This window comes from Myiozetetes cayanensis, unplaced genomic scaffold (assembly GCF_022539395.1).
Source record: "Myiozetetes cayanensis isolate MyiCay16 unplaced genomic scaffold, myiCay2020 scf5-8, whole genome shotgun sequence".
Taxonomy (NCBI): domain Eukaryota; kingdom Metazoa; phylum Chordata; class Aves; order Passeriformes; family Tyrannidae; genus Myiozetetes; species Myiozetetes cayanensis.
This window is the reverse complement of record NW_026087742.1, coordinates 39,181,035-39,205,296: the sequence shown is the minus strand read 5'-3', so window position 1 is coordinate 39,205,296 and position 24,262 is coordinate 39,181,035. Positions and strand designations below refer to the sequence as shown.

Here is a 24,262-nt window from a genome sequence, read left to right as displayed (position 1 = left end):
TTTATTGTTTTCATCTCTAGCAGCCACAATCCAGATAACACAAACAGAATAAAAGAGGATCAAAACAGGGAGTTTCCTGGGGAACAATCCAGGTAACACAAGTTGGATAATACTGAAGAGGAGCTGGGCAAACCTTCTCCTTGCAAAATTTATTCCTGCGAAGTGTATACACATGATCATTAAAAACACAGTTTTTGCACCCATCCCATCTGTGTAACATTCCAAGTAACCTATAAGGTTTGAAACATGAAAAAAACATTTGTCTGTTTTACACAGAACCTTCACTGGGCATGACAAATGACTGACCTCCTTGACATTCACTGCCAATCTGAAGTATTTAATTTTTTGTACAAAATATTATTTGCAAAGGGGGCTGAGGGTAACTGTGCAAAAGGTGATGAGTCTAGAAAGAGTAAATGGCAAAGTGTTATCAAGTCTTGGTATTTCAGTCTGAGGAAAGCACAGTTGTTAGGTGAGGAAAGCAACACCCTCTTTTCAAAGTAAGTTATATCCAATCTTCATTACTATGCCTTTTTAGTATTAATGATTCACTGTCATTCATCATGTTATTTTTGCTTTGAAGTTGTTACTTCAGTAAAACTTTTCAAGTGCACAAAAAACAGTTATAGCTTGGCTAAATCACATGCAACTGGAGCTAATAACCATGATCTGCTATCAAACAGTATGGCCTATGCATTTCTACAGATCACATGCTTCCACATGCATTCCAAAACAGAGAAAGAAACAACACTAGCAATTGTTGATAGCTGGTTTATTTTTTAATGAGAAGAGCTAGCAAAGCTGGTGAGCACTGTTTCTCAAACCAAATGTGCTGGCAAAAAGCTGAAAAACTGAAAAAGCTTATTATAGTATAAATCCTTTGATGTTCACAGCTAAAAACCAACCAACCAAACAAACAAAATACCAAAACAAAACCAAAAACCCAAGAACAAGCCAGCCTGCTTACCAAAGAAAGTCAGAGGAACTGCTTCCAACTCATGCATAAAATGATGCTAAACTGGGCATGGTATATCTGAAAGTGGCTATGTAGATAAATCTGGATAACTTGCAACAACATGGAAAGACTACCTAAATTGCATTATATAGCCACACAGATGTTTTTGTCAAAGAAGAATACTTCTATGGAAGAATTAAACGTTTGTAAATAAAAAGTAAGAAATCATCAAAATTAGAATTAAAATATAGGAAATAAAACAAAAAAAAAAGATCACTGGATTCAATAACAGATGGATTAAAATAAATACGAAGAACACCGCCATAATTTTGTTTACATGGAGTGTGTCATGGAGCTTAAATAAAACTACTTCTCATGTATTCTGTGTAAAGGGCTTATTGGAATAGGTAAGTTGTATTGAGAGAGCAACTAAAAAGGCACAGATTACAGGAAATGCAAATAAAACTGCTGTTATTAGATCTCAGGTTGGGGAAAAAAATTAAAAACTTATGTTGTGCTTAGTTACTAAACAGAGACCTCCAACTCTAGTATTGCCTCAAAATAAGTTAATTGAACTATCAAATCAGTTTCAAATATTTATTACTGATAAGGAGAAAAAAAAAAGAAAAAAACCCACTTAAATAATTTATATTTAATTCTGAAAAAAAAGGTGAAACTTTTCTTTTAAATAATCACATCCTGACAAAAATCTTATTCAGTGGATGAATTCCCAATGGTAAAGTGGATAAGAGTGTATTTTCAATGCTAAGCTTGAAATACCAAGTAGCCCCTATATTAATCCACTATGTATATGGCGTTTTATTACAAAATTTATTGAGTCAGAATATCACTGCACTTCCCAGTAAACTTCCCAGTGGCCTGTTCAGTTAAAGACATTCTTAAAAAAAAGGAGGTAAAGGCAGAAGGAGGTACAGAGAAGGATTCACCTATACAAAGCTGTCTTTGATGATAAGCAAACATCTAGCTTGTTGGGGCATGTTAAAGGTATGGATAATTCTAGGTCACTGCTCTAGGGAGATCAAAAATTGAGCCTTACCCTATAAAAGCTCTGTTAGACTTGAATTTGATTTCTGTCAGTTTACCTTTTACTCTTACAAACTTCTTTGATGTACATGACAATCCATCAGGCCAGTGGTGCTTTAGAAGCTAGAAATCCCTTCTTTGAAGCTTCAAGTGAAATAAATCAGCTGTCAAACTTCATGAACTCTGGTTTTTTCCTAAATAGTTTTAAATGCCTGTTTAATGTCCAAACAATAAAATGTCTTTTCTTTGCTACATTCAGGTTACAAGTAAAATGAATGTTGTCGTTGTCCTCAGTCACCTCATTTTAAATGTAAAACCTTATTTCTTTAAACAAGTTATTGACCAAATCTATGACATATAACTGATACTGCAGATTTAGTTTAAAAATATGTACCATGTAACTTTAACAGCCAAGAAATAATATGTAGAATGCCAAAGAGTTCATACACCATTTCTTTGTCTCTTTCCAAGCTTGATACACTTCAAGAATGTATGCAGTTTTATACTGAGTAGCAGCAGCTCGGTGATTTCACTACCCTAGTTTTACATGTCAGTAAAATTAAACCTCCCCTCCCACCACCTTGCCAAAAGCTAGTGGGCAACAGTGAGGCAGTGACCAAATACTAATCATCTGTGATGACAGTTTTCCGACTATGGCAATGTTGTAGGGTGAGGATGAGGCAAACCTTGTAGGTGAAAACAACCAGCTCAGACCCTGTATCCAATGACTCAGTCAGGAAAAGGAAAAATTGATGGGAAAGGAGACTTGAAATTAGATTCTAAAAAGAGATATACTTGGTGTGGTGGATTGACTTTGGCTGGATGCCAGGTGGCCACTCAGCCACTCTATCACTCCCTTCCCAGCCAGACAGGGGAGTGAGTGAGATGGAAAACAACTCATGGGTACAGATAAGGCAGTTTATTAAAGCAGAAGCTAGGGGAGAGCTTGTGCATGCAAAAGTAAAGCAAAAGATAATAGGGTTTATTCTCTGCTTCCCATGATCAGCAATGGTCAGACACTTCTGCAAAGCAGGGTTTCAGCACATGTAATAGTTCCTCAGCAGGCAGCCATTGGAGCAATGAATTCCTGCCTTCCTGCTCCTTGCCTCAGCTTTTATATCTGAGCTGACGTCATGTGGTATGGAATATCCCTTTGGTCAGTTTGGGTCAGCTGGCCTACTTGTGTCGCCTCCTGGGATCTCGCCCTCAATTGAGGAAGGAATGTTACAGTGCTGGTGCTGTGCTCAGCAGTAACCAAAACACTGGTGTATTATCAACTCTCTTCTAGCTACCAATGCAAAGCACAGCACTGTGAGGGTTACTATGTGGAAATGAACACCATCTCAGCCAAATCCAATACAACTTGGAAGAGGCTAAATCCGAGTTTCCTCTCTGCATTACATAGAACTTTTTAAAGAAATGCTAAGAAGGTCTATGTTCCCTCTTGTACTGCCAAATTATTTATTTTTAGAAGCCTACTACTCTTTAAAAACCATGTTACTTCCTCTCAGATGTTTTGGGAGACACATGGGGGCCATGTGGTATGTAAGACTCATGACACTGAAATTAGCCATTCTGAAGATGGATTATAATCCAAATTTCTTATCAATGGGAGTTAGAACACTCCAGCTGCTGTGCTACTACCCAAAAGCATCACTACAACCACAGCAATGCCTTGCAGTAAAGACTGGCTGTATTTCTGAACCCTGGAAACGTTTCCAGGATTAGTCTGTTGAGGGAAGAATATTTTGATGACATTAAAGAGGCTTATACTGAAGATAAGTTATGCTCTTCAGTTCTGCAAATGCAAAATTTCTGTGTGTGCACAGAGACAGAACATTAGGCAGCTAGTAAATTTTACTGGCAAAAGTTCAGACAACTATATACTTAGGAATGCACAAGTTGTAAAGAACGTATTCCTCTTTCGGACCCTTAAAGACTTCCTGTGTCTTACTAGGCACTTAGGTGGTTTTTTTTTGCAGACTTATGTTACATCATAGAAAATTTGTGTACCTTTTAGTAACCCATTGAAAACTGCCTAAAACCACAGAAATAGCACCAGAATTTAGAGGATTCACAAGTTGACTCAGCTGAAAAAAGTACTGTTGAATACTTTCCACTACAATGAACTAAGCTATGTCATAAACACATAGTTTTTGACATGTATTTTTAAAGACTTGAATGATTTCTACTTACTGAAATTTTTCTATTTTTGTGACATTCACCACTAAAAAGCAGCTGCGAACTGCCCCACTGTATTTCTGATAACATATTTTATATGGCATATTATATATATAAATATATAACATAAATATTAGATGTATAAAACATATATATAATGATATATATTATATATAATATATATTATAAACATATATATACATAACATATTATATATATAAAAAAGCAGTATAAAAATGTTCCTGTAAGTAGAACACAGAGTGTACTTACCAATATTAATTTCATCATCTGTTTCAGCATCTCCAATACACTCAAACTGAAAATCTTGTAAAGACTGTGAAAATTTTTGCACTGCTATGGATAGATCTAGAATTTAAAAAAAGAAAAAAAAAAGAAAAAATAGAAAATCAGAATTACTCCACTACAACTTCCCTGGATCAAGGTTTCATGCATTTCTTCATTAAGTATTTTTTCTGTTTACCAAGTTTCAATCTAGTATGTTTTTGGACAGTAACCTCATTGAAAAATCACCATCATCACTTCAAAATCAAAGAACCTGAGATATCTCAGACACCTGTGAAACATGCTGATGCCAGATTTCAAACATTAATACAGGTATTAAGTTGGCAACTGAATAATTATAGTACTTCTTGAAGAAAAAGAAATTGGTATTAGAAATCAATGTCTAGTGATAAAATGCATATGTAAGTAGACCACTGTTTAAAATACAGAAAGATTAGTTTGAGGATTAAAATAAAACTCACAACAATTTTTTCATTAACATTATCAGAATAATTACATTCTCATTATTCTGACACATAACACTGTATAATATTTAGTGTAAAAGCTTTCTAAAATGAAATTGGAGAGAAAAAAATAAACCACAAGTGCTCAACAACCAACTAGGTTGTCCATGGATTTTGAGTATTATTTTTGCTGAATTACACAAAGCAATTCCAAACTTTATAGCAAAAAATTTCATTATAATTGTACACTACAAACATAAATTAAGAATATCAATGTAACCACATAAATCTGTTCTGTCCTTTTTTTTTTTTTATAGGTATCCTAATAGCACATGCAGAGATGAATGTGATAATGAATGAACTTGGTCAAGACTTAAAAACACCATCAGTCCAGATAAGCCCAAAAACCAGCAAAAACTTTCTACATCCTGGAGGCTGTATCTGTGGTATCTAATTTGATGCTAAGAAAATTGGCAATTAAGATTCCGATATCTGCTAAATATAAGTAAAATTTATGGTAAGGATAAGTTATGAACAAAAGCCAATTTGTAAATTCTGTTTCAAAAGCATTACATATCTGTCTCCATCCTTGGGATTGTTCAAAAGCCATCTGGACAAGATCCTGGTCAACTAGCCCTGCTTGGGCAGGGATGTTGGACCAGATGACCTCCATAAGTCCCTTACAAGCTCAGTTATTTTGTGATTCTGTGATTTCTTTAACCCTCTGTTATTGTAAAGCCATAAATATTCATTTAATCAATGCTGGACACAAAATTAGAGGACTAACCTATTTCCAGGCAGGGATAAAACCTAGCAAACACTACCACACACATACAACCACAAAACATCACTTAAATTTAAACAATCTCCAATAGTAAGAACCATTCCAATATCCTAAATGAAATAAGGGTTGAAAAATCTTTCAATCACCTCCAAATACGAATCCACACAGTAAGGCAACTAATTTCTTTTTTAAAGGCAACCACTATCAAGTGACAGAATCCCTACCAGGATTTTGCCATAACCCTATATTTATTCAGTGCCCTAGTTCTTTTCTATTTTTACATGCAGTTTTAGAGTACATTAGTCTAACAAGAGAACCATTGGTCTTTAGACAATACAGACATGAATACTTTTTTTATTGTATTAGTAAGGAATTCAATATGTTTACCTGGTAAATTACTAGGGTGTAAAAAATTAGTTTAAAACTTTTGTATCTTTCTGATAAATTGCATGGAAAATAGAAAAGAACACATCCTTACTGCATCCTTACTGAATATTTCTTACTGCGCTGTATACAAAGGTTATATTATTAAATGTATTAAAATATTATATGCTAAACACAGTGTTTCCAACTGTTGTATAGATGAAAACAAAATAATCTTTATAAGCTGAAGCACTGCATTTTATGCAAATACAGCATCTATGATAACTAAGTAAATAATTTTTCTATAGCTGTTAGAAAGCTCTAAACCTGAATTTGTTCACAGCAGGAAGTTTTAAATTTAAAGGGAAGAAATACAGTTTTATTGTTGGCTATTTCACCAGGTTACTACAATGAGTCCTAAATCCTTGTACAAACTATTGTACACCAACTGATGCCAAAAGGAATTAAGGAATTAAGGTGACTGAATTAAATAGATTCTGTATTGCAAGTGCACTGAAATGTAAAAATTACCTATCACTAATAGGAATGCAGATTTATTTCCTCTGGACAATCTCATGGACTGCCCACAATGAGGCAGGCATGGACTTTCCCCATCACTCTTCCACATGTGCAGGGTTCAGTGGAACAAATGTCAAGGGAAAGGAAAACAAATAATTAAAATATCCAGGGTGGAGTCTCCATTTTATATCCTGGTTTAGTGATCCATGATGTCAATTTTCCTTTCACTGTACCAGTAAATCAGACAGTGCTTATACATTTTGAACCTGAAGGAGGTATATTTAACCTACCTCACAGATTGTGTAGGAAGAATGTAGTAAATGATTACAGAGCTCATTAGATAACTTGATAAAATCATTCAGAATTATTCCATTTGGAGATGTCTCCCTCTATACGAGACCTATCTTAATAGCTCGAAAGGATTAGAAGATACCATAAGATTAAGACTGTTCAATGTAGCAAAGAATAAAATGAAGTTCCAAGATCAAATGTTTCCTGTGACACTAATTTACACGTACTGTAAAGAGTTAAATTAACCTGAAAACCTAAAAAATATTATTACACAGAAAATGTCACCTTAAACAGCTTCCTAGAGACTGGAATAAGAATTACTGTGCAAGAACTCAACGTTCAGCATCGCAGTTAAACTACCAACATTGGACCAAGAGGTGCAATTGGTTATATTTATCACTTTCTTTCTTAGGAACACCATCACTTTAAATGATTACAAAATTTAGCTAGTTTCAGGAAGGACCAGTTGTGCAATAAGCAGACCTCCTTTAAGAGATATGAAGATACAAAACTGAATTAAAACAGATTTAAGAGCAACTTGTCTACAATCAAGAAGAGGCAAATGATGGACCAAAAAATGAAAAGAGCAGAGAAATGGAGCAGAGACATTACCCAGCTCCACAAGATGTCACTTATCACTGTATATCCCAAAGTCTTAATGTCACTAAGAGCCTTGAATACAAGCTGTTGCTGCCTCCAGACTTTGGAATCATCACTCCAAACAAATCATCTTTTTAGCATCTGCAATCTATGTGACACTATAAGAGTTATTCTTACTCAACATGAACATTGTGAAGTCATGTCCCTCTTTCCATTGAATTCACATGAACTAGGATATTTCACTTAGCCTATGACAGAATTTTTTTCCAAGCAGAGACAACTGATCTTCTAAGTTACTATAAAAACCTCACAAGCTTTATTGACTAGCAGTACAAGTCTATCAGCCAGGGAAGGATGGCTGCTCAAAAGCCTCAAAGACACCATAAACGTTGACCCTGCTCTTCTGCAAATAAAGTAATGTCTCTGAGTACTAGCAAGAGAACGAAAATGCACTCTGATATCCCTCATTTGCCAGAGGGGTGAACTCCTAACCAGCAATTCTGTTAACATGTGTTTGCTGAGAGTAGTCACCCCTACCTTTTATTCCCCATTTTTCCCAATTGCAAAGAAGGATCCAGTTCAGTTTTGCAGTGAGGCATATATCTAAGAGTAGCCATCTACACACTACTTACAATCAGTGGAAGGAGATAACTGAGACAGAGCTCCCTGTTTTAGTAAGAGCTGCAGCAAGTCAACTGGCCAATAAGGCTTTTTTTTTTTTTTTTAGGAGCTCTGACAGAGAACGTACTAAAGAAGCATACTACAATGGGATGGGACACCATACACTGCAGCTTAACAACAACAAAGTAATGTAACACCAGTATTAAATATGGATACATATAATACCAACCATCAGTATCATAGTGCTAATGAAAGAATCAAATCAAAGTCATTATCCATTCAGGAAACTCACCAAGCAATCAGGAAATGCACTACTGTATTGTAACTCTTCCTAAAGTTTTGTATTTTTTATCAATCTGCTTAACACATATTTATTCAATTAAAAAATGAGAAAACCCCTCTGAATTACTCTAGAAGTCAGGTTTTTTTAGGATTTCCTTTGTTTAAAAATGCCAAAAATGAGTATATAGTTTAACCTGTAACATATTATCTTATTTTAAGCATCAGACAGGACCTTACAGGTGGATATAGGGTGATAAAACTATGATCCAGACCTTTTATCTTACTAGAATTGTTCAACTTTCTTGTCCTAGATTTGTTAAACAGATCATAAAATAATTTCTTATATAGAGCCTTGAGGAGGAGGATGAGAGAACAACACATTGCAACAATGTGATGCAATGATGGATGCTTTTACCTGAAGTATGAAAAAACAAGTGTATGTTTTGGCACAGCATATCACAACAAGAATCAAGTCCTTCAGACAAGGACATTTGACAAGATTTCTCCAAGTTGATAAGCACAATCAATTTTTTATTGGGCTGGGGAGGCTGTCATGTGTTTGGTTTTGCCAGTCTAGGGTCTGTAAAAACAGAAGAAAGTCCAAGCTTTGGATAGGGATCAGTCAATCTACAAAAGAAGAAATCAAGAAGAAATTAAGGACCCATATCCCTTCCCTAGCAGCAGCCTGAAAGAAACTGTCCTCAGCAAATACATCAAAGCCAGTCTTTCCACTTGTTTGCTTACAAAGATGACTTCATTAGCAAACGGAGTTCCAATAACCAACATTCTTCCTGACTGATGTCAATCATCCTGGAAAAGCTTGCTATCATTCCCTGGGTTAATAAAGAAAAACAGCAGTTGAAACCTAGCGAGAAAATTAAACATGCCTAAGTGAACTCCTGAGCGCCAACTGGAATGCAGTAAATGGGACTTCAAACAACAGACGCTCTGGTTAATATAGTAACAGCAACATATCTGTCGATCTGACACAAAGCTAGTTATTATCACATGGCTTCAAAGACAGCAGAAGCAAAGGAGTGATGGTTGAGCTGGCAGGATATTAGAGACAATTCTTCAGTCAGATGAATTTCAGGGTAGTTGAAGACTTAGAAAGAAGACCACGCACAATTATCTTTGGTGTTCCAAATCTTTAAGGAGTATGTTTCCAGTATCAGATATGACCAGACACATTGCAGTGCCACGCTTGATGAGCTATCACGTTTGGTAATGCATTGACATTTAAGTTTATTAAAACCCAAGCTACTCAACAAAACTGAGCATTAAGGCACCGTAACACGTAAATAAAACACAGTAGAAACTGAATGATTTTTCAGAGTACTTGATAAAACAGCATGCTACTATGCAGAAAATCATTTATTTAGTTCACTGACTTCTACACCTCAGTACCTGAAAATGAATTATCATTGTGTTATTTTTCTAATTGTTTTACAAATAAATTTATTTTCTTGATTTATTTCATAAGCAACTTGCATCCCATAAAAATTTCTCTGGCTAAGTTATCTAAACACTTGAAAAAGCAGTTTTAGATCAGAGATATTATTATTGTGAAACGGCAGCTATGAGCATGATTTGCAGTGTTCTCACCACACTAATGACAGAAGGAAGCATATAAAAATTCATACAAGTGAAAAAAGGGCTTTCAGTATTACAAACACAAATCTGTAAAACACTATTTATTCAGAAAAATACTTGTGCGATACATGACTCCTTAAATAGTTCACAACATGCTTCTTTACAGTGAAGATGAACAGGGAACTTCATTGGCTTTGTTATTTTATGAGAGAATGAGCTTCAAGGATGTGAGCTATATCAACAGCCAGAAATAAGCTGGAGGAACAAGAACACCCCACTGAGAAGCACTGAACTTCAACAGCTTCTGTGTTTGCTACAGTCAATTTGATTGTAAGTAGAACATGTCACAGTGGGACATCTTTTTTCCACATCATAGACTGTAAACACAGCAGCTGGCAGTACAATTACATTTAGGCAGTATGAATGATGAAGCAGTTAAAAGCAGTGATCATACAAGACAGCATACATCACTACTATATTCCAAATTACATTATTTCAAACATACACAGTAGCAGGTCAGCACAAATAAGAGGACCTGTAAAGGTCTTTCAAATTAGCCCAGTAACAACCCCGAGCATGGGAATGCTGGCGCCTATGTCAGTAATAAAATTAACTCCTTCAACTGTACATGAAAAGAATCCTGGGGTTTGCTGCAAAAACAGGTAATCCCAACTTAATAAAACATCACCACCAGAACACATATCCAGATCACCAATAGTTAGAGAGCAATTTAAAATGCATGTTAACATCCCTTTATACACCAATAAAAGATCCGTGTAGTCAGCTGATACAGTTTCTGATGTCTTCAGTTTCATGACTTTCAATACTAGAGTCCTTCTTTTGCATGGAATATTTTCCATGGTTCTTGTATTTTTAGAAGTCTACTTGATGAAATTATTTACACACACTTATTACTCTCAGCTCAGTTAATTCGTTGATCAAGTTAACTTTTCTGATTGTTGTAACAAAAAAAAAAGGATGTCAAAGAAAAAAAAAAAACAACTCCCCTGTTATGAGTGATCACATTTTATGATCACATTTTATCAAGAGAATTGCAGAATAATTTAATTTGGCAAAATGCAGGGCAGGCTGGCACAGAGTAGATAGAGACTGTGTGCAAGGGCTGATGGAGCAAATGCTGGCCACTTGCCATAATGCCTTCTAAAGAATCCACAAGAAAAGACCACGAGGGAATACAGAATCCAGTGCCCACTGCCAAACATTTTGCAGCTCTAGGGCCATTGGTCTGTATTGACACAGTCTTTCATTGTCACTCTCAATGAACTCTTTATCCCCTTTATTGCCAGCTTCACCAGTGTATATATTCTTTGCCAACTTGCTATTCATGGAACAATAATCAGCAACTAAAATAAACAACTCCCTATTCCTACAATCTCACATCACTTGTCCACTGTAGGCTCTATGTTTTGCTCTTAATTTCAGGGATGCTAATTTCTTCTCACAATCTCCAGGGAAAGGACATCAGGAGAATATGTCAACATGCAGCCCATGCATTGCTGCATTCCTGTGGGGTTACATAAGGCACTATAGCAGTGTGAAATTCTTCAGTGTCGTTCTCTTAGCCATGAATATTTCCATGAGAAAAATGCACAATTTACTTTCCCATTCTAGTAAGAACTGAGAAATCCCCTTGATCAAATGCAGTAAAATCCCTACTTTCTTAATACCACGATTCAAAAGCTATTGAAAAGTCTGTATGTCCTATAAACTTCATAGCTATTTTTACCAACATTTTTAAGTCACAAGTTCCTCATATTAGAAACTTGTGCAGTACTTGGATAATCTTAGTATTTCTCTATGGTTAAGAACTAAATCCAACACAGTCTTGAAGACACTCCAAGGACAGAACATTGACATTTAATGAAAAGGGGATTTTTATCCCACATTTGCATGCTTACTTGATAAAAACATACTAAAACTTCCCTTAAACATAACTGTTGAACCCAATAATATACATACAAAAGACAATGTTGGTAATATTCCATCCCTCTCTTCACTGTTTCTCTCCTAACCCCCACTCACTTCATCTGTAGATGTGGGGACCTAACCTCATTCATATAATCAGAAGAACAAAAAGAAGTGAACTTTAGTTTAGTATGCAAAAGCTGTAAAGTCTATAAAAGAACTAACTTGTTTTGACTTTTCATAATTATAAGTACATGAAAGAATTAAAAATGCAACTTAAAATGTATAACCATCACCGAGGAGGACAGATCTGCTTCTCTAAAGTTAAGGTGCATATATACTTCCTAGCTCTTTACCATATTGATTGGTGTAATTTTATTTTGTTTCAATACTCTCACATTCTCATATTTTATTTCTCATTATCTCATTGTTACAAAATTCAATATTTTAGTTTATAACACTGTTTAATAATACTGCTGCATTTGATTGGGAGACAAACTGACTACGCAGGGAATTATTACAGCCTAAGCCTTCCAGTCATCAAACCAAGTTCATAGAATTACATGTTACAAGTAACTAATCATATGGTTAAAAGTAGAACAGAAAATGTTACTTTGCTAGCTCTGCAATTTTTTACAATATTTTCCCACAAATATTATTAAATTTTTCAGAAAGCATTTGGTTTCATTTTGCTTCTGAAATTGTAAAGATTTGCTGTAGGGTATAACTTAGTACTATTTCTAGTATATTATTATATTTTTATAAATTATATTCAACTAAAAAGTTTCTATACAATGACAGTTTTGCAGATATGCTTATTTTCATCCTGTAAGCTTTTTGGCCAAGATCCACTGTAAGGATTCCAGTATTTCTAAGACTGGAGTATTCCAAAATTTGTTCTGTCTTAGAGAAAAAATAAATATTTGAAAACAAGCATATTTCTCTGCTTTTTTCTCATTCTCAAATAATTGAATATCAGCATTAACTCATCTGTGCTCTTTCAGTATTTTCCCTGTCTGTTGATAAAACTATTCCATAGTTCCCTATTGGGCTACCTCAACTCTTTAGCCAAATTTTTCACCACTCAGTAAGGCATATGAATCATACCTGAGAAAAAGCTAAGACTGTATCTGGTATAACATACAGTAAATAATCACTCCTTTTCCATCTTCCTTATTTAAGGATGTATCTGACATTCAAGCTGCTTGCTTCAGCTGAGGGCTGTATACCACCCTTTTCACAAGCCTACTGCCTTTCAAGACATTTTGATACACTCTCCATAGGGATGCAGTTTGCTGCTCCCCAACTTACTGTGTACACCAGAGGAGTCTGGGTCATGGTGGCACACAAGATCTTATAGCTGAGCCACGTGATGGAACTTTTGGTCACGTAGTCATCATACACTAATTCTCACACTACAAAAGCACATTAATAACGGCAAGAGACTTGTGCAGTCTCAAGCTGATGTAACTCAAGACTGCTCTAAAATCTCAGACGTAAGTGTACAACCTCTTTCAGATGTCTGTAATACTAATGTAGATAGCACACCGAGGTATCCAATTCAACAACACACAGCAGTGTAGAACTGTTTGGCCAATATCAAACACTGTGCACATGCCAGCTTCTCTCCTTTTTTCACATACAATTAATTACAGGTTTGTTCCAACAGTCATTTGAATTACCAACAACTTGAAGCAGCAGCCTTACTGTAAGATTACACAGAAATCCTAAAGTATTGGAAAAAGCTAGAATGTTAACTTTTTTCCCTACACCTTTATTTTCTTTTTGTTTGTTTGTTTTTTTTTGTTTTGTTAGCTTTTCATATCTTCTTCTATATCATTTTACTTTTAACTTCTGCATATTTTTCTACCACTCTGTTATCAAGCCTAGGTTCCTAAACGTTTTTCACTGCAAAATTGCTTTGACCCTCAACATACTTTCTCTTGCTCCTTCTGGGGATTTTAAATGCTCTTTCATGATCTTCCACATTCTTCCCCCACCCCATGGATGTTTGTTTCCCAGAACAGTGTCAGCCTTTTCCATGGAGTTAGATCCACAGCCCAAGCTTTCCCCCTAGACTCTTTCAATGAAAGATGGTTTATCAGGCTTGCTGCCTCATTTCTCACTCCTCCTGGCACATCTCAGTCACAGTGAGCAGGCAAGAGAAGCACCACAAAAAAGAGGACAGAGAAACTAAGAGCAGATGTTGCCAGAGGTTGAAAAAGCAGAGAGTGATTTCCTGTTTGGCAACTAGGGAGCTGCCAGAAAAAAACGTGGGAATTCCCAGATTTCTAGTGCAACGTAAGGTATTGGTACATCAGAGGATCTTTTAGTAGTACTTTAAAAGACACTTTTCTCTGTTCTTAATCCTAAAATGCACCCAGAGAAATTCAAAAACTGCATGTGCCTATTTACAGAAATCCAAAGCAATATATGATAATAAAATTTCACAATATAATTAAAGCCTATGCTGCAACACAGTTCTGATACAGTTCCAGGAGACACAGTTCTGATAATCTGGACAAGATCAGTTCTGCTAGTTCAGTGTTGTGTACATTTGGAACGAGATGCAATTTTCCCACTACCATCTCTACCCAAATACGTATCCAGGGGAAAAAAAAAAAAAAAGGTAGGGTTATTTCTGGTATGAACAGGAAGCTTTAAGAAGTTGCTTCTAGGAAAACCAAGAATAAATCACTGCAGCAATTATCATGCAGATCTTCAGCTGTAAAAATTTCTGCAATATATCTTCAAATGCCTTTATGCGCCATGATTTTTACATTAAGTAGATTCCTTGATTCTGTGAAGAGAGCTGCTCAAAAGAAGATCAGTCACATTGGCCTGTGCTGGATGGCGGGGGAGGGATGAAAGGAATGAAAGCAGTTATCAAGGCATTTGTAAGTAGTGAGCTCTTGGAACAACATTAGAGTTGAGGGTCATGGGAAACAGAAGCATTGCTCACCCTTCTTCCTGGCAAAGTTTTTTGCACTTGGGCAACAAAGTAAAATGTGTTGTAAGACCAGAGGGAGGAGGAGAGGGAAAAAAATTAAAATGTGTATATTTAGCCCATTTAAAAAGGAAAAAAAAATACTACCATTCTGCTTTAAAGGAAATGAAACACTCTCTATATGAAATTCTTTCAGGCTCTTAGAGCTCAGGAATACATCACTTGATTAGATTCCTTTGATCAGACAACTAATATCACAGTCACACGAACTTCAGTACTGCACATAACAGGGTTGGGGTGTGGGCACACACACACGAACAGATGTAAGTAACATTTGTTTAGAGAACCAGATATGCACTTTCAGACACGGAGGACAGAACTGAGAGCCCTAATCAAGCAGGATTTTGATCAGTGATGTTAAATGTCACTACTTGTCTTGACCAAATTTGGCCTAAAATACTTTCTTGCATTAGGTTTACCATAGAGCCAGTTCACTACAAAGCCATTTCTCACTACTTAGAGAGAATGGATACCAAACACATCAGTCTCATTGAGTACACAAGCTTAACATGCTACTTAAACCCTCTTCTACCTTTAAAATATGAAAGGAATTCAGAAAATAAAGAGATGAGAGCCATGGAAGCACTTAAAAGCCTTAATGATACATTTTTGAGGGTTTAAATTAAACCACTTGCAGTATCTTAAACTCAAAAATCTGTAACCAAAATACCTACATTCTAATAATGGGAGAAAAATACCAGCCAAATGAACTATGCTGCATTAACTAATGAAATGCACAACTACAGATCAGTTTCACCAGGTGAGCTACTATTTGTACAGCTCAGGAACAAAGCATTCCCAAGGAGTTTGGAGTTAAGTCCAATTTGCATGTGACTATTTCCTTAACAGTTATGTAGTAGTTTTTGCACCTTACTTTCCAGATATATTCCATTCAACCAGAGAAAGAAATAACTCCTGTAAAAACAGCACTCATATAATGTTTCTCTCTACGTATAAAACTATTTCAAATAGTAGGCTCTTTGTATTTAAAAAAAAAAAAAAAAGGAGAAATATCCCTCATATTCATTTTGTTGGGCTTTTCTACGTAATTAACTTCTCAAACAACACTAAGGAACTTGAATGACCTTTTGCTGAAGTCTGTCTAGTTTTTCTTAAGTCAAATAACTTCTAAGAAGGACCAATGAGGCTTCTACATATTTCATCCAATGTTTTTTTCAACTTTTACTTCTCTGGAATTTTGTTCTACTTTCCTGTCACAAAGAAAAATTTATGAACATTTGACAGCATCCTCTTGCTATCTTCCTGGCAGATAAAGATATCCTTCAATTAATAATCTTACCATCCATTAGTACTAGTAGTGTTTATATTACAGTATGTGTAATGAGTTCTGAACTAACTACTGTCGCTCACAAGTGAGACCTTGTCATTAAAACAGATAAATAATAACTAGGTTGTTTTATTACTGTACATTCAGGAAACATCAGGAAATAAAATAAATACCAGTAATTATATGAAATAGAGGATAAACAAACAGAAACATCATTAACGCAATTCCATCGAGACATGAGAGACCTGAATTTAAAAACTATGTACAGATTTTGTCTTATTCCTTGATTACCATCCTTGATACCAAAGACGCAGGCAAGTGAGGCAAAGGTAAAGGTAAGAAAATTATAAGAATGTCCTGTTTAAAGAACTGCACATGCAGTAATCAGCCTGAAAAGGTAACAGGGGAGCCACAGGAGCTTTATAAAATCACAAGCAGTACAGAAAGGATGGCTGTATCTTCCCAAGTGAAAACAAAAGGCTATCTAACACAGCAAGCAGCAAGCTCAAAACAAAGAAAGAAGGCGCTTTTTCTTAAAATGTGTAGCTAAATAACGAATCTCCCTACCACCGGATGCTGTGGATATAAAAATTTATGTGGGTTTGAAAAAGGACTAGACAAGTTCACAGAAGAAAAATCCACTGAGAGCTATTAAAGATATAACTAACCCCTTGCTCAGGAAATCTTCAAGCCCCAAAGCACTGGAGGCAATGGAAGCATCACTAGGTTCTTCCTGCTGTTATTCTCTACCCTAGGCAGTCAGTGCTGTGCATGAGAGAAAAACACAACTCACAGCAAAGCACTCATTCATATCTAAATACAGGATGCAACATCAGATAAGCTTCATGTCTGACTCAATACACTCGTTTATGCTCCTTGTAGGAAGATTTGGACACATCTATTTTGCAATAGCTTGAATGTCTCAAGACACCGTTAGATGATCACCATCATCTTCTAGTAGGAGATTATCATTCTTGTGGATGAGCTGATATGCCACATATCAAGGGTCATGTATTTTAGCAACAGACAAAAACAAAGGAGAAGGAGCTGAGTTGACACTACAAAATTAAGGATCATGAAAATTTTTTATCTTGCTGGCTGAACTACAGGAAATGTTCTCCAGTGTATGAGCAATGATGGGCAGATGAAAGCTGTATCATCTTCAACTGCTCCAAAACAGGAGGAGGTGGACCATTATGCCTTTAGTTATAATATAAGGCTGTAATTCTTCCAGCAAGGACTTGTTTGGTGATTTGTGCTATGAGGTAAAGTAAGCATAACTTTTAACAATAAAAATAACTGCATTTATTAAATAAATAGCTGAAAAAAAGTTGATTTGGGCTACCAAGCCCAAATAGCTTGAATGAGGAGTGATTATACAACTTTACTCCTTGCACACATTTATTATCTTCCTTCAAAACTTTTCCTTAGTTCTTAGCACAAGGGCAATCACTACGGGGACTTTTATTCATGCTTGTTTTTCAACTCAGAGTGCAGTATTGCTCTCTCCTTCTCTCGCTATTGCTCACTGCATACCATCCAAGCCTAGTAATGAACACAGAATTATCTCAGTCCTTAGGCAAGCCAAACCTAGAAAGAGTAAAAGAAGTATGTTTCTATGTCATATCCACCTATTTGATAGATGGAGATGATGAAAGCAAGACTGCCTAAGGTCACACATACCAAAATGGTGATTAGGCCTTGTTGGTCCCTACTTCATGCACATTATTGCAGATGCCATTCCATCAGACCAGGAGATGATAACCAGAGCTGCAAACAATGCAGCCCCCCACATTTCCCCGTCTCTACAAAGGAGACTTCTGCAACTTCTTTCTTCCAAGGAAGCATAACTTCAAAAATCAGTTTTATATTAAAAGGAGAGAAGAAAATCCCAATATCACTAAAAATAAATTAAAAAAAAAATAAGCAGCAAAACATTATTTTGATCCATAAAATGGACCAGCCCCTACAGAATGTCCAGTTATTCCAGTTACAGCAGTTGTGCTTTCCATTCAAGTCAGTCTCCAGGAAAACAAGAAACACCCCACACGCAAACATGCTTTCTTGCTTAACTGTCACTTGCTAAACTTTAGTTCAAGCATCCTTAAAAAAACCCCAGAAAATAGAAACAAAAGAAAACTGAAAGAAAACCAGGATGGAACTATTAAGGTTGTCACAATTAAACTCTGATGTTTCTTAATCAGAACAGGTTACATTTGAATAATTTTAATATAAGATTTTCGCATATAAAATGTTTTCATCAGTTTTCAGGCGCTGCAGGATGTTATTCCTCTTTTTTAAAAACATATGAATTCCCACTAAGATTAATTCCAACTAATATTTCAATCTAACTTCATCACAGCTCAATCTCAGGAATCAATGTCCAGGGGAATATTGAAGAGACAGGAAATAGAGAGTTTCTTTGTTTGCATAAAAGTTTCTTTGTTTGCATAAAAGTTTCTTTGTTTGCATAAAAGTTCTAGGGGAAGCCCAGACAGGTTTTCTCCAAGAGAAATGGGAAAAAATCCTTCTTGAAAGATACAACACCGAAATATCTGATAACAAAGCTTTTGGAAAATATCCACCCAGCTTGCTTCCACATAAGATGGAAAAGTCAATAATGAGTCAATGAGTCAATAATTTACTGGGAGAATGAAAAAAATAGAAACACTTTGAGTCTTAACGAGTTATTTTATATTAAAGGATTCATAATGCAAAATTTGGTGTTTAACCCTAAAACTGCGTTTTTATCCAAAGACTGACTGTAGAATGTCCCTGACATCACCATAATATTATTTTCTCTTCAGTATGCTGTAAGAAGTTGCACTTGGAGCACCAGTTTTGCATGGCTCACAGTTTGTTGACTTTATGGATTTCCATTCCATCACAGCTTCCTGTTCTCCCTTTTCTCAATGACAAGTGGCTTAATGGAGTTGTATACTCCATTTCAAATGCCCAGCAGAACTCAACATGTTGCCTTCTCTAGCTTCTATTTAATACAAGTGGATACTTTCCCATTAAGTGATACTTTGGAAAAAACATGGGAATTCTTAGCAAGCTTAAAACCAAACAAGCTCTGTAACTGGACACAATTCTGAAGTCATCAATTCCTTTTAAAATGTAACTGGAATTCTCTGTAGGGTAAAAAGTTACAGCTTGTCTAGAAAACATTTGTTATTTACAATAAGCAATAAGAACCAAAAGAACAGAGCACAAACATGGTAGTCTGGATTTTAGACATTGTTTTCCAAATGTAGTATTTTTCTTTCTGTGAGCATGTAAAATACTTTAACTGCAATGGATGGTCCTCTCAGAGCTCCATGTCTCTTGACTGTAATCCTTTTCCATCTGCAGTTGAATGCGTATGAAAATACGAACCAATGAATAGTCTGTGGTCTTTAAATTACTCAAGAGATTGCATAAATAGCCAAGTAAAACACCTTCTTCCCAAAACATTCATGTTAGCTTCCTTGACATAAGCAAACAGAGCACATAAAATATCATCTGCAAGAGGAAAAAAACTTAGCAATAAATAGGTGGAGGGGGGGGGAGGAGAAGGGGTGTGATATTTATTATTTAATTCCTTTATTTAACATTACAGTGACCAATAAGCAGATGGTTTAACAGATCTCTTTGGCTCTAACATGGAGGGCAACATATAGTTTGCCCAAAGAAGTCAATTCTACTCTACTAATTGGTTTTGAATTAAAGACCCCCCAGTCTACATATTGTCAAGAACAGATCATAATAACTCCTGCTGACTGTTGTAATAGCTCAGCTATTAAGGACTCTGATCCTCTGGCTCCCTAAACATACAATGTATCATAACATCTCTTATCAAGCCAATTATTCACAAAGACAGGCTTGCTAAATCCTTTTACAAGCACCTTCCAATAGAAAACAATACTCCTGGGATCCACTCTGCACAGACAGGAGCCCAGACCACTGATAATAATCGGAGCTACCTCAATGCAAGCTGGTCACACTCATTACTTAGCAGCCAAAGACCTAGCAGCTTAACTTTGATATCATAGCCTCAAGTTAAATATATAAGTTAATCTTGTGTGTTCTGTTGTCAATCTCCATAATGACCAGAAGAGAAAATAAAAAAAGTCACTGAGGGAATATTAATTATAAACTGGATAAAAACGGATAAAGATTGCTCTCAAAATTAGTGTGGGAAGCAGTAATTTTAAATACTATGGATGAGAGAACCAATATGAAGTTTAACATAAACAGTTTCATTGAGAATTATTTTCCTGTTGGTTTTGGAGACCACTAAGATTTGTACTGTACTTTGTACAGTTACGAAGAAACAGAACAACAACTAAGTCAAACAAAAACTAGGGCTTATAGTGCCAGTTTTTCAGTACACTCAAGTTTCCTTTTTATTTTTTTTAGTGCCATTGCTTCCTCCTCCTATTTCTAACATGAAAAATGAAACTTCTCTTCCCTCAAAGCAAAACAAAATCCAGTAATAACACTCAGAAGTTCAGCCTTAGCAGCAAAATATAGTAAAATTTTCAAATTAAGAAGTTGTCTTGAACTGAATTACCCAAGTAGCTAAAAGATTTTGCAGCTGCTAACTTTACTAGTTGGTATATAGCTTCCCAAAATATATCTAAAAAATTAATTTAAAATTCATGTTAATGAATTGAATGAAACACTGTGTTAGTTCAAAACCTCTACAACAAACACAGCGAACAAAATTAATTTTCTATGCTATGCTCATCTTACTATCCAAAAACCTACTTGCTTGGACAATGGCTTTTCACAGTAACTGTTTTTATTGCCTTCATTTGAATTCATAGTCTACAGAGATTAGACTTCCCCTCCTGTGGCATTCAGTGTAATAAAAAATCAATCAGAACTGTAAACACTCATAGCAGGGGGGCTGAAAATAGATGATCTTAAAGGTCCCTTCCAACCCAAACCATTCAGTGATTCTATGATGAAAGGTGGCTGCCTAGAGCTCTCACACTCCCAATCAGCAGAAGAGATGTCTGACAACAGCTTCAAAAAGATTCCACACCTTACCCTAAAATACTTTATAAATTGGAATTGGTATTGTAGAAAGTGATTCTACTCACTGATAAAAGCAAAAAAACCCCAAACCACACAATACTTGAAACAGCCAACGGAGTATGACATTAACAAAGACTATTCCTGGACATGGACATAACACACCTGGATGGTAAAAAGAAAAAAAGGAATACCTGGGGGTGCTTGCACAACAGCTTTTTGAGTGAAGAGATATATATTTCTAAAAAATCACATTCCAGTGAAAATTCAAGAGCTTTTAGCCCTTGCTCTTTTGTACACCTGAAAATTTCATTAGTAACCTACACAAGCTTCACAATATTTTACAATCCAAACAAATCTTTTCATTTAAAGACCAAGGTAGGACTGTAGTAGAGCTGTAGAGGCAGCAGAAGACTCTTCTTTTAAAGCTCCAGTTTTGCTAAGCACTGAAGTCAGCAAAGTGCAAATTCCAGCTGTGTTAAACTATTTATCTTGAAAGAAACACAAGAGGATGTGGTCTTTAAGCCAGTAAAATATTCAATAATCTGGAATCTTACAGGATGGACCAACCAAACTGGTTTCACAACTGACAGTGCATGAAGGCAGCAACAAGTACTTAACTCACTTGCAGCAGCTTCTTATAACGGAATCAAACTTCAGTAGATCTTCTGTATTATCACTATTAACACTTCTTTTTCCTGCCAAATATTTCCTTTCTGAATCTTACAGGAGTTTACTATTTATCATAATATGAAGAGTTAATGGAGTACCAGACTTCACATCTGAAGAGTCAACGTACTTTTCATGAAGTTTTACAAAACAGTATGACAAAATTTCTACTGGACAGTATGACATACAGCAGCATGAGAGGTTCTACTGCAGTGATAGTAGGTATTATCTGTTTAGCTTCAGAAAAAAATGCTGAACTCAAATGTTATTTTAATAAAATATACTAATTAACTGTTTTAAGATCCCTCTCCTACACTAAAAAAGTCTGTTTTATAAATACCCAAATCAAACAAATTAAAACAGTAATTCAAATTATAAAATCATATTTAACACTTTTATAGATAACTTTTTTTTATTTTATTTTTAACTAAAGACATATGTAGAAACTGAGATGGAAGTGAAATCCCCCACAAAACTTAATGGATGTTTAAATTATTCAACCTGTTTATATACAGTTAAAGACAAAGTGCTAGTTATAAAAATGGACAGAAGTTAAAGATAAATCTCCCCAAATCACAGGGTTTATTTTACTATGGGACAACTGTGACAAGAAGATCAGCCTGCATAAGACTGGTCTAATTTGGATATCTGCCAAGAATCCAGATGTGGGATTTGATATGCAGAAACTCCAATTCCCCCTGGTACAGAACCTCATAGTCTCTGCTCCTATTGACTGCACTCAGCCCATCCTGTATACCCCACAAAGAAGCAGGGGGTAGCAAGATTTAAATTACTTAATATTTTTTTTAAAACAACAGCCAAACAAAATGAAGTAATCAAGCCACTGAAACGTCATGCCCCAACCCACTAGTGTTCTCTTGTCTCGTGTTTCACTCCATCCATACAAATATATTGTTGTTTAAGTGCCATTTTAATCTACAAAGAGACAAGAGAAGTGTTTATCAAAATATCATCAATTGCTCTGGATACATTAAACGTTCAAGAAAACATTGCAAAATTGACCCTTGACTCAGCAACACTTAGTGGTTCATAATGACTCCTCAAGACAAGTGACAAAAGTAGGCACTTGAGTTTTTACTGTAAAATAGTTTTGAAGTCTCAAGGTGTATTGACAACTTTGGCTTCTCACAGAGAACATCAAAGAGGCTCTGGAGTGCCAATGATGAGGAGTTCTGACAGCATAATGCATATTTTACTGGTAAATGATTTGGGAACTGCCAGAAAGCTGGTGGGGGGAAAAAAAAAAGGTGTGATTTACAGTGTTATTTTAGTAAATTTAAGATGATTACCACTCTCAGAGAGATTCAGGATCTGCTGCATTGAGACAAGAGTAAAACAAACTGAATCAACAAAACAAGGAATTACATCATTGCTGTGCCATGGCAACACAAATAAAATATTTTAAAAATCACATTTCATCCTGTTGTATTTCAGCTTCACAAAGAAGGCACTAAACAGAAAGAGCAGAGTTACCTACAGTTATCAATATTGTACAGGAATATAAAAAAATAGAAGTTCTTAGGTTATAGGGAAGCAAAGGAAGGGAACAGATCCTGTGAATTTGTGGCTTAAATTTACTTAGGCCAGAAACCAATTCGTCTCTTGTAGTGCTGGGGAAAAAGAGTGATGAAAAACTACCTGTTGGAAAACTTGCATTTTTTTGCTTCCCAATTTAAGCTGAACAAAGAAATGCTAACAAATTTCTTAAACATGACCTTAACATTTTCATCTTCAATCCTGCAATCTGGGGGTAAACAAAAGGTGATAGGAGTTAGATGAACATTATATCAGTTCCCTTCCCCACAGGAAAGCGAGTTCTGTCATACAGGCTAGGGTGCAGATGATGGCATCTTCAACCAGTTGAGCAACAGAAGCTACAGCTTCAAGGGCAGACTCAAAAATTCTGCGTGAGTGTATCAGGAACTCTCTCAGCATACAAAGAAGATCTGGCTATGTAAACAGGAAATGTACTGCTGTGCCTAAACGCCTCTTCATAAAATGAAATATTTTAGATTTCTCATTTGACCTTAGGCTCCTAAACAGCGTGAAGATGCTGCAGTCCTAAGTTCACATAGCAAAAAGCCAACCATACTGACTGTACTTGTGAGAAAACTTCATTAAGTCTATTGCCAAGCTTACATTTATGCCTACAAGAATTTGCTTGGAGACACAGCTCCGTTTTTTTAATGTCAGTATTATCTGTGTATTTTTCAATTAAACCAGTCATGGTAATAGAGGACAAAACAATGTATATATGAGAACTATGAGAATTTTAAGATGCTCAAAGTACTTCAAACAACCTATATCTCAACAGGCTAACAAAGCTAAGCTATTAATCCCACTTTCCTAA

General features: G+C 35.7%; 1 protein-coding gene across 1 annotated transcript in view; it reads right to left on the bottom strand.

The window, feature by feature from the left end:
• The window catches only part of ARHGAP42 (Rho GTPase activating protein 42), a 145,789-nt gene that overhangs the window by 109,538 nt on the left and 11,989 nt on the right, over nucleotides 1–24,262 (bottom strand). The window contains exon 2 of the mRNA XM_050333943.1: nucleotides 4,451–4,546. Within this exon, the coding sequence (XP_050189900.1) occupies nucleotides 4,451–4,546 (96 nt within the window). The remainder of the gene's footprint in view (nucleotides 1–4,450; nucleotides 4,547–24,262) is intronic.